Genomic DNA, 11,878 nt, shown 5'->3' with positions numbered 1-11,878 from the left:
CTGCTAGGTCAGACTTGTAGTGATCTGCCTGTTTACAGCCTCCCAAGAGCTGGGATTACAGGTGTGCGCCACCATGCCCAGTCTCAGTTGCCATTTTAGTGCGCCGTGGGGGGGGGGGGTGGCACAGCAGTCCACTGAGCTATTTGGCTGGCCCATCTTTGTTTAAAAACAAATGACTCACCATCAACTAGTAGTGCTAATAGTGTGTGAGGAATTGCAGACAGAGAGTATTGCTTTATATGTATTAAGAAAAGAACACATCAAATTTAACCACAGTTTTTACTGATAATCAAATCCACATAGAATCACTGAATTTATGAAATGTTCGGCAATTCAAGTTTATTACCTGAGAAATAAAACCTGGATTTAGATACTATATTGGTTTCTTAGGTTGAAGAAGCACATTGTTTCTACAGTTGTCAAGGGTTTGTACAAGGGGCCAGGGAGATAGCTCAGTAGAATAAGCACTTCCCTGGCAAGCGCAAAGGTCTGAGTTCAATCCCTGGTTCTGCAAAAATGAAAAAACAAAAGAAAAAAAAAGTTTGTTCAAGCATTTCCACTTTATAATTTTGAAGAAACACTTGTCTCTCAAGACTGTTAGGGGATTCGGTCCTGAGATTACTCCTGCACACCAGTAATCTCTGCACTTGAGAGGCTGAGCAGTAGAAACTTGGATTGGAGGCCATCCTGGGCATCATAGAAGTTAAAGACCAGCCTGGACAATATGGGGAGATGCTGTTTCAAAATGAAGAGTGTTAAGGAATTGTTCCATACAGCTTATTTTTGTTCTACTTGCATTGTTCATTGTTTTATTTGGTCATCTTTTGCCATTGCTTTCCCCTAAAATCTGAAAACTACTTTTATAGAAAGCAGTCTTAGGCCAGCCAGATAGTTCAGCAGACTAAGTGCCTGCTTAGGCAGGCACAGGGATTGGGGTTTGATCCCTGGGTGTGCCTTGCTGGCCCCATCCTCTGGGCATACTGAGACTCCCGTGAGACTGATTGTGGTGGCATATGTACCTATAAGCCCAGCCAGCATTCGGGAGGCTGACAACAGGAAGATCACTACGAGTCCGATCTGTGCAGTGAGACTCTGTAGACCCTGTACTAAACACGTTAAAGGAAGGAAGGAAGGAAGGAAGGAAGGAAGGAAGGAAGGAAGGAAGGAAGGAAGGAAACAATGTTGTAGATGGGGGGGCAGAGTAGGTTTTGAACCCAGGGTCTTTTTACTGAGCTACATTGTCAGTCCCCATTTTTAATTTTATTATGAAACATGGTTTCTGTCAGTTTTATAGAATTTATCTTTCTGCTTTATCTGGAAATCATACAAAGACAGCCAAAATACCTGAGTTAAATTTACAAGAATACTAAGTTATATCAGTTAGAAATGTTTAGTAATACTATAAAGTTTAGTTCCCTGACCCTATGGTAATACTATGTTGTATTACTAAAATTCAAGGCCAGCATCAACACCACTGAGATTAAGAATTTGATACTAACATTAATGTGAGAATAACTTTTTCTAAAAAAAAGAAGTCTTTAGTTTTCTTAAAATAATTAGAATGTTAATGACTAGTATAGTTATACCTGTTAAGGGAAATTTTCTGTGTTCTTAAAGTATGTGGGGAGGGAAAAATTGGAAATGTGTTTTTGAACATTAACACTTTTTTTGTAATTTTAATATCAGACAGCAGGCAGCTTGAGTTTGGATTTAGGCAGGTTTTTGTTCTGTGCCATGTTTTTAAATAGTTCAGAAAATCATCTCTAGTAACTAACTTGATCTTTCTCTGTACATCCAGAATTATTCTAAAAGAAGCTTTGAAAAGGGCTGTGGGGTCTGGGGAGATAGCTTAGCTGCCTGAGCACCTGCCTGGCAAGCGCAAGGACCTGGGTTCTATCTCTGGAACTGCATGTCCTGCCAACCCCTGGAACTCAGGGAGCTCTGTACTGACCACTGAGACCGGACATGGTGGTGCACACCTTGTAATCCCAGAGCTGGGGAGGCTGAGACGGGAGGATCACTGTGAGTGCAAGCTGCATAACAAGACCCCGTACTGAATGAATGAATGAATGAATGAATGAATGAATGAATGAGTGAGTGAGTGAGTGAGTGAATGAATGAATGAATGAATGAATGAATGAATGATAGATAAAGGAAACTACTATGGAGCTTCACACCTCTCTCAAAGTATGGTAAGTTGTTCTTTTATTTATTTGCATTTTTGTACTATTATAAGATAAAAGATAAGGTATATTTCAGTGCAAACTCTTGATAATTATTTTTAAAAGAAAGTTTCATGTTACAGCATTGAATTTTAGTGTAAGCTCTTAAAAAGCAGAGGCAATCAGAAGGCATATAATATATTATAGTCTGTGTAAAGAATTGAAGCCATAAATAATATATACATACTCATCCCAAATGAATAAGTGAAACATCATTGGATTGAAATAAAATAAATTTTTTGTTGTTGTTTAATAGCTGTGTTATTTTCTGAAAGATCATTATTGTAGAAGAGCTGAGAGAACCTCAGATTTTTTTACATGTCTCAGATTTCAGTTCTCCCTACTCAAACTGAAGTTTACTAAATTTGCTTGTTCTTTTGTTTCATTTTGATTTATTTATTTATTTATTTATTTATTTATTTTTGAGATGGTCTCTTAATTCAGGCTGGCCTCCCACTCACTGTGTAGTTCAGGCAGGGCTCAGAGTACATGTGTAAGAGGGGAACATGAATTTTCCCCCCTTTTAGTCAGATGGTTTCAATTTTTTTACTAAACACTAAAGAAAAGGTAATTTTCAGGAGTCTCTAGGTCCCTGTGTGTGAGCACCTGTGTGTGCCTCCAGCCCTTAGTGTTGGAGACCGTCTTTGCTAAATTGGCAAATTGCCCAGGCTGGGCTTGAATTTGTAATCCTCCTGTCTCAGCCTTCCAGAGCATAGGATTCTGCATTACATGCCCAGCTTTGAGGTCATTTTATATATTAATATGTTTTTTTCCATTTAGGTTAGGAATTTTGACTTTTGGGGGGGCATTGTTGCACAACAACAGAAAATGAATTTTGGAATGACCTAGCAACGTTAAGATTTACTGACATTTACTAAGTGTGAAATTCTGAGTTTGTTGAAATTCATCACTAAGGAGTTGCTATTGAAAACGTATTTTCCAAAAAAGTACGTAGTTCCCCTCAACCCCTACCCCCAATAGGGGCAGCATTAGAGAATAACCTGCTAGGTTAGAGTGCTTGCTCCTATTTCCTGTGTGAAGACATTTGTCATGGCTTTATTTTCAGATCAAGAAAAGACTTTAGAAATGGTAAACATGCAACTAAGTAATCAGTTTTTCCACCTCCTCCGTCATTTTTTCTATAGAACATTAGATTTTCTCCTAGCAGTGAAAGATGTATATTTGCCAAATTTAGGAGTAGTAGACTTGATTGTTGACAGTAAATATGTGACCGTTAATGTGAATGCAACAAGATGCAACACAGGACCAACTGTAAGCTGTGATTATTGAAACTCTGAAATGTTCAGCTTGTAAATAGAGCCATGTGTTGGAAGCCATCCCCTGATAAAAACTGGGTTTCACAAGGCCTATTATTAAGCTCTGAGAATTGTTCTTCATGCATTTCTTTCAATGTTTTGACTAGAAGCATTAAAAAAGAAACATTAAAAAAGAGAGAGAAAAAGAAAGGTCCGGCCAAATAACCCAGCAGATCAAAGCACCTGCAAGCAGGCACAAGAGCCAGGGGGTGGACCTGCCGTGCCGGCCCCACCCCTGGGGCATACTGAGAGGCAGTTGAGATTGGGCATGGTGTTGTGCACCTGTAATCCCAGCTCTTAGGAGGCTGTAAACAGGCGGATCACAACGAGTCTGATCTAGTGGTGAGACCCTAAACACCCTGTAGACCTTTCCCCCCCCCAAAAAAAAAGAAACATTTCCTGAGTTAAATGACTTATTATCTCAGAAAGCCTTGTCTTTGTTTTATGAAATTTTTTGCTCGTAAAATTGAGCATGATTGTTTTATGAAGCTTCTTCATTCAAGTATCTTTTTTGAAATCTTTGTGGCATTGAGATTGAGGTAGTTTTTATTTTATTTTAGTTTAGTTTAGTTTAGTTTTGTTTTGTTTTTTTTTGTACCGGGGGTTGAACTCAGGACCTTGTGCTTGCCTGGCAAGCACTTATGCCACTGAGCTATGTCCCTAGCCCTTGAGGTAGTTTTTAGATACATGTTTTGATATCAAACGCATTCTTTACTCATACAGTTTTTAAAAATCATGTTAATTTGAAAATTGGAGTACTTAAGTTGTTCCCTATAGTTTTATATACATAGCACTTCCATTTTAATGTATACACGTGTGTTGTAGTTACTACTTTCCTGTGCTTCTTCACCTGATAAAATAGCATACTGGAAGTATAAATAATGTGTCTACTGTGCTCCCTCGACTGTAAAGTTTAGTTGTAATGTATTACCTCTTTTTTTCTGTTTGAGACAAGGCCTCTGTATATAGTCTATGCTGACCTTAAACTTTTCATCTTCCCGTTTCTGTCTCCCAAGTGCTAGGATTAAGAGACATGCTGGATGAGATTATAGGTATGCCACCATACCCAACTCCAGATTTATATTTTAAGTGGTGTTTGATAATAATTTTCCCCTTGTTACTATATAATGGTCATAGGAAAAATTTTAGAAAGTATGGGAAAAGAAGAAACTAAGTTTGTATTTGTGCCTGTCTATTTCTATCTTTGTGTCAAAGCTTGTATATATGCACGTGATAAGACATATATAAGATCTCAAAGTAGTTCCTGATTTCAGGTTGTTATAAGGCTAAAACATAAAGAAGAAACTATATGAAAAATACAGATCTATTTGACTCTAGCTTTTAAAAAATTACATTAAATAGACAAACTAGGAAACATGTCTTACCAGTCTAGTTTCCTCATTCTTTGGTTAGCAGTTAGAAGATGCAATAATGCCTGCTAGTGTTTTCTTATTAATCATTTTACTGATTTTTCTTAATGCAGATTAGAAGCATTTACTGTAAATAAAAACCTCATCCATATTAGCTTTTACTTTGAACTAGATCCGCCTTAAAACCTGGATCCAAAGTGACCCAATAAAATAACTTGGTATTTTACTGATGTCAAGTTCATATAAGAAGAAAATGGACAGCAAGGAGGAGGGCCACAGCGAATGCTGCTGTCTCTCAGACTGAATGGCCCACCTTTGTCTCTCAGAGCCTTAGAAGCTCCTGTGCAGAGGTGGAGGGTGCTGACTTGCAGCAGTTCCTTTAAAGGCTGGCTGAGCGGTGGTATTGGTTGTGGAGAGTTGAGTCCTCTTACTGGGGGAATTGCTTAGTTCTGTGGTCCCCACTGCTTGAGGGTCTCAAGGAGCAAATGTGGCAGTGTGTGAAAGCACTGCAGACGCAAAGAATGGCATTACACGTGCAAACTGTTATTGTACTTGTGAATTTTACCCTTGTAGCTTCTTGTGTTCATCACTGCTTATTCCGTGCGTTTTCCAGCCTGTAATTAAAGTCTTTCAAGTTTTAGCATTGTTAAGCAGTTATACTGAACTACTTAACAGTCATTACTGTGCTACTAAGTTTAGACAGAGTCACCGTAATTATTACACATCTTGGGCCAGCCAGGTAGCTCAGCAGACTAAAGCTCCTGCTTAGACAAGCGCACAGACCAGGGTTTGATCCCTGGCGTGCCATACCATGCCCGCCCCCCATGGTGGTGCGTGCCTGTTATCCCAGCAGAAAAAAAATTATTATTGCACCTCTTTATCAAGTTAGAGACTTTTGTCTGCTCTTGTGGTTACAGAGTTTTAAGATTACTGTGTAACCTTAAGTAAGGGGAAACAAAATTCTGAGTGTCCTAAAACACATGGGAGGTTTTCTTCTAACCATTAGATTGTTTTCAGAATTCTAGGTAAGTAACATTTACTGCTAGTAAAGAAATGTCAAATACAGCAGTAAATTTTTCTTTTACTTTTCCACCCGATTATTATGTTTTCATGTTTGAGTAAATTAAATGCATAAGCTAGGTAAAAACCTAGAGATAGAAAGTAATTGATGCAATATGCAGTGTATTAATTATTGAAACTTCTATTAATTGGTTTTGAAACTGTCTCACTGCTATTTGTTTCTCAATAAAATTAATTTTTAAAAAAGTAGTTGATGACCAGCAAAAGCATTATTAAAACGCATTAGAAAATGTTTTAAATTGGGGTCTCTTGATATCATTGCCAAGCTGGTTTAAAGAATATGCAGAAAACAATGTTTTGGTGTTATCAGAGTATTTTTGGTTGCCTTCTCAGGATGAAAGAAAATGTGAGTTGAAAAGCTTATTCCCATGGATTGCTCGGCTTTTAACAAAAGTGGTTGCCTTTACTTTTATTTTAAGTATAAAGAGATGATTTATTAAAATTTTGGGTCAGGAATTTCAATTTAGCAGCCTAAGTACAGAAGTCACTTGTTAGACTGTAGTGTTAGTCTAAGTGGTATGGAACTTACTGGTGTTTTTCTGTAATTTTTGTCAGCTCAGTGGTTTCTAGACCTTTGTTTGGATTTTGTGTGCCTGTTTAAAAACTAACTAGAGAGCCCCCTCTAGCGTCTAAAGTAGAAGACGAATGAAGACATTTTGTCAGTCTTAGAACATTGTAAGAATTAAATTGTTTTACTTTTACATTTGGATTTTTTTTTTTCTTTTCTGGGAGAGGGGTTATTTTACTTTTTTAAAAATACTACTGAAATAGTGAGTAGAGCATGGATTGAGTACAGCAGAAAGTATGGAAAAGAAAGAATCAAAACATCATTTCTGCCCTTTTAGAAATCATCATTTTAAAATAACTTGGATTAAGCCAAAACTATACAGTGTTCTGGTTTTCGTTGTTGTTTTAATTTGCATCTGTTTCTAAATTATGTGAAATTTAAAAACACTTTATTTTGGAATTACTTATGCTATCAGATCTCATCATTAAAGAATTCCTTTTAGTAGCTGAAAGCAGCAATTTTATTGGAAAATAGGTAGCATTAGCTATTTCTTCATGAGAGTGTTCTGGGTTGTTTGTTACTCTATTTGCCATGCCATATCCTTCTGTGGATAAACTTTATAACTGTATGCTATATTCTAATGGCTTCCATTGTTTCTCAACCAAAAAAAGAAGAGATTCTTTCTTAAATTACTGGCTCTCTGCCACCTCTTTCCTCCAAACACATACCATTTAAACACAAAAGCCTATAGCGAAGATTCTTGTGAAGGGTTACAGAAACAGGACCTTTCTCATTTGACCCATTGGTCTTTGTAGCTGGAACAAGGAGAGTAGTGTTCCAAAAACTACAGCATTTATGAAGGTTTTGGTAAAATATTTCATATACGTGGACTGGTGATTAACTCTTTTCATCTTGTTCTCTGACAAATTAAACAATGAAGAGGGACTTCAAGTGCATTCTTGATAATGAAATGCTTGGGTGAGTTATAATCCTAATTGCTATTGTTCATTTTCACAGCTGCATTTTGACACTTTTAACTGCCTAAGCCACGTATTATTCAGCCACTAGGATAAACAAAGGCATTCTGAAATCCATCATTTATGGCATCTTAAATTGCAAATAGAGTATTGGCTGCCTTGGTTTTATTTTAGGTCCATCCTTGATAAAATTAGAGGGAAATTACTTGTCTACATTTATACATAAAATTATTGTCAATAGAATCATTACTGTATTCATTTATTAATAGTCTTAAACTTCAGGGAGGCAGTAGAGATTCTGGATTTATTTTAGTTCCAAAGAAATAATTTATTATTTTATTAAACTAGTTGGTATTTTAGGAAGGAACTTTCTCCAAGTTTTGTTTTTTTTTAAAAGGGATTTCAGTCTTCCTTAGGATAGTATTTAACATATAAATCTTGAAGCAGATTTCCTTAGTGATTTAACAGGTCACATGTATACATAATTGTTCTAAATTTGACCCAAACCTATCCATTAGTCACTTCCCTGAAGTTTAAAGAACTTAAACGGATTGCAGTAAATTTTTGAGTGCTAGTTTCCACCAAGTTGTCCTGGATTAAAATGGAAATTTTTGATGCTGAAAAAACCAGACAGTAAAAAAGATATATAAAAGTTACAGCTACTGAATTCTGGGTTGTTCGTGGTTTTTTGTTTTTTCACTATTTCTAAGGTTTAATTTTAAGTGGAAGATTTGAATTACCATATTCACAGGCACCTGTTGTACCAATTATTCAGTAATAATTGGCACTTTAGACATCAGATGAGAACTTGTACTATGTTACGTATTTCTTTTCCTCAGAATATCTTTTAATTCTTAAATTCATAAAGCATGACCGATTAAAGTATTCTTTTCAAAGCTGATTTTTCTTATTAAATATTTAGTTTTAGGATTATCCTAGTAGATGGATTTTATTATATTTAGTAATAATAGCTAACATTTATTGCAGTTTCTGTTTGTTAGACACTGTTAAATAACATTTATAATATGCTGTCTTTGGGGTATAATTTTTATTTATTACCATTTTACAGTCGGGGACATTGAGACTAAGATAATTAAAGTGATTTTGCCAAAAGTCACAAAGGATGTGATTGGAATCAGGTTTTTTTGGACTCCTAAAGCCCATGTTCATGGTCATAACTGAAGTCTTACCTGGAAGGTTTTTTTGTTTTTGAGATGGATTCACTGTGTAGTACAGGCTGGCCTTCAACTTGCTATGAGCATAGGCCAGCCTCAAACTATTGGTGATCCTCCTGCCTCAGCCCCCCAAGTGCTCCGTTTACAGGCATGCACCACTATGCCCAGTTGCTTAAGTGAAAATTAAATATCACACAATCTCCTGATGAAGTACTATGTAGTTTTAAAAAAAGGATTACAGTGACTATATAATGAGGTAGATAATGTATCTAATAAGTGAAAAAGAGTCCCAGTGCATGCCTGTACTCCTATTATTTTGGGAGGCTGAGGCATGAGGATCACAAGTTTGAGCCCAGTTTGGGCAACTTAGTGAGATTCTGTTTCAAAATTAAAAAATGAGGTAGAGGTGTAGCTCTGTGTGAACCTCCTGTGTTCAAGCCCCAGGATGGAAAGAAAAAAATAAATACAGAACATAAATAAATGTTCATGATGGTTCTAAACATTTGTAGAGTACTTTTGTTTATCATCCTTTGAAAAGAATTATATAATGTTCAGCTGTTGTTTTATTTTGCTTAATCTACAAAATTTCTTTAAGCAGGAAACATAAGCCTGCATATAAACCAAGTAAGGTCAGGAAACTGACAACTTAGTTTCATAGTAGATTGTGCCTGTTCAGTTTCCTTTTTAATTTGACCCAAAGTCATTTTATTAATGGACTTAAGCCAACACTAATATGATCTCTCATCTGTATTCTTAAGGGCTAATGGAATAGTAAAGTCTTCTTTCAACTAACTTAACTGTGCTATGTAGTGTCCTTGGGGTAGCTTGTGCACAAAAGATGACTTCTTTCCACCCTACAGTGGTAGCTCATTAGGACACCAGTTGTGTCATTATTAAGTTTTCATGTGTCTCTCAGTTTTGATGCTAATCTTTATGTGTATGTTCATGCATGTTTTTTTTTTTCTGCAGCACCAATGTGGTTATGAATTATTCAGAGATTGAGTCTAAGGTTCGAGAAGCAACGAATGATGATCCTTGGGGACCTTCTGGGCAACTCATGGGAGAGATTGCCAAGTAAGTGATAATTTGACTCAGCAGTGCAGAAAGAATCAGAGTATCTTGACACAGAAATACCAAGTTTGTTTTCAGTTTTAAACTGTTCAGCTGCCAAGTATAGATTTTCCATAATCAATCACATAGTGATACAGAAAGTTTAATGTAAAGTTCATTTTCCTTAAAAAATAGCTCAAAAGTAACACAGTTTTTCTTTTTCAGTGACGTTTGCAGACTTACTGTAGACTAACTTCCATGTAAATTTTGAAGAATCCTAATGAACATGTGGGCCACTGTGCTAGGATAATAGAGCATGTGAAGTATGATACTAACAGGGCTTACAAATGTCTAGGTGTTTTATTAAATATAGGAAAATTATTTTGGAGGAAGTGTGTCTTATAAAAAATTTTTTAAATTAAGTTTATTAATTCTTTTCTAAACTCTGGAGAAACGATTACTTAAAGCAAGCCTGCCATCTACTGTCAGAGTTAACCAATTACAGCATCTTAAGGTAAATTATTCTTTTTTCAGGGCTACATTTATGTATGAACAATTCCCAGAACTTATGAACATGCTGTGGTCCCGAATGTTAAAAGATAATAAAAAGAATTGGAGAAGAGTTTATAAGGTATGAATATAAACCTGTTTTGTAACATTAAAAATAAGTGCTTGAAATGTAAGCCATCCATATAGAAATTATTTTGACAGATATTAAACACTGACAAGATAGTCCAAAAGGCAAAAATAAATGTTTATTATTTGTGTTATCTTTTCTGGTCATCATAAACAACTGTTCTCAGTGTAAAATGTTTGAAATTACAGTGTATCAGCCCCGATCCCGCAGTGCAAAGGATTGAACCCAGGGTCCTTCACACTGAGCTACATCCCCAGCCATGACAGGATCTCGCTGTTCCCTAGACAGAGCTTGAACTTGCTGCCCTCTGGCCTCGCTACTGCACCTGGCTTCATACTTTTAAATGTTGAATGTTTTTATCTATTAATTTTTTTCTGCTTAAAATATTTATATATATCAAAGTGATGAATGTCTTGATCAGATACATGTTTGGTGTATTAGCAGTTAGGACTGAAAGAAGACTAACCTGGTTCGTGATTTACGTAAAACCTTGCCTAAATTACTATGACAGTTTTTTGTTTTGGGGACAGAGTCTACATGGTCTCACTATGTAGATTGGACTGGTAGTGACCCTCCCATTTACAGCCTCCCAAGAACTGGGATTATAGGGGCACACCACTATGCCCAGTCTCAATTGCCATCTCAGCGTGCCCTGGGGGCGGGGCCAGTGTGCAGCCCCGGGATCCAATGCCCAGCCCCTGTGCCTACTTGCAGGCACTTTGATCCACTGAGGTACTTGGCCGGCCCTTTTATAACAGTTTTTTAGCACCAAAAATATAATTAGAGATTCTAAAATTTACAGACTTGTAACATTTTTTATTTGTGAACATGTTCCTTTTGCCAGATTTTTTCTTTTCTGACGGATGCATGGATGGATGGATGCATGATGGATGCATGGATAGATGGATACATAGATGCAGATAGAATAAGGCAATCATCTGGTCTTTCTCCACCATATTTTCTTGCTACTCAAAATATACTTTCCAAAATAACAGAAAACCGATAGTTGAACTTGAACATTTTGGCTTTTGGAAGTGAAATCTGCACTTTAGTGCTCTTTATTTTGTTTGCTTCTGAAAACACTTGCTGTCATTTCCTCTGCTTATATAGTAGGTATGATGAAATAATGAAATTCCTATAAATTAAAATGCTTTTTAAAATGTAACTCATGGATTTTGTTGCTGTTATTTTTAATACTTGACTAAACTACTTTTAAAAATACAATTAATTTCTGGTAGGATGAAATTTTGTGCCCCTCACTTTCATCAGTCTAAATTAGGTTTATTCCAAGTAGGGGTAAGTTTAAAATGTATGGTTCAGTGTAATTTTTAGTATATCACAGAGCTGTCCAACAGTCACTATTACCGAATTCCAGAACCATTTGATCGCTCTATAAAATCCTCCATAGTCATTAGCAATCATTCTTAGTTTACATTTTAGCAAAATTTCCTGAAACATTCTTTTAGTGTTGGCTTTTTTTAAACAAAAGCCATTATCAATCTTAAAGTGTAATTTTATATGAGAAGAATACCATGGAATTATG

General features: G+C 36.2%; 1 protein-coding gene across 2 annotated transcripts in view; it reads left to right on the top strand.

Moving 5' to 3' along the window:
• Positions 1 to 11,878, top strand: part of Clint1 (clathrin interactor 1) — a 58,943-nt gene that overhangs the window by 20,824 nt on the left and 26,241 nt on the right. For both annotated transcript variants that reach the window (XM_023713147.1, XM_023713146.1), the window contains exons 2-3: positions 9,618 to 9,722; positions 10,233 to 10,329. In XM_023713147.1, coding sequence (XP_023568915.1) covers positions 9,618 to 9,722; positions 10,233 to 10,329 — 202 coding nt within the window. The remainder of the gene's footprint in view (positions 1 to 9,617; positions 9,723 to 10,232; positions 10,330 to 11,878) is intronic.

The sequence above is a fragment of the Octodon degus genome, unplaced genomic scaffold, assembly GCF_000260255.1.
Source record: "Octodon degus isolate 3935 unplaced genomic scaffold, OctDeg1.0 scaffold00029, whole genome shotgun sequence".
Classification (NCBI taxonomy): Eukaryota; Metazoa; Chordata; class Mammalia; order Rodentia; family Octodontidae; genus Octodon; species Octodon degus.
This window is presented reverse-complemented; position numbering and strand designations above follow the sequence as displayed.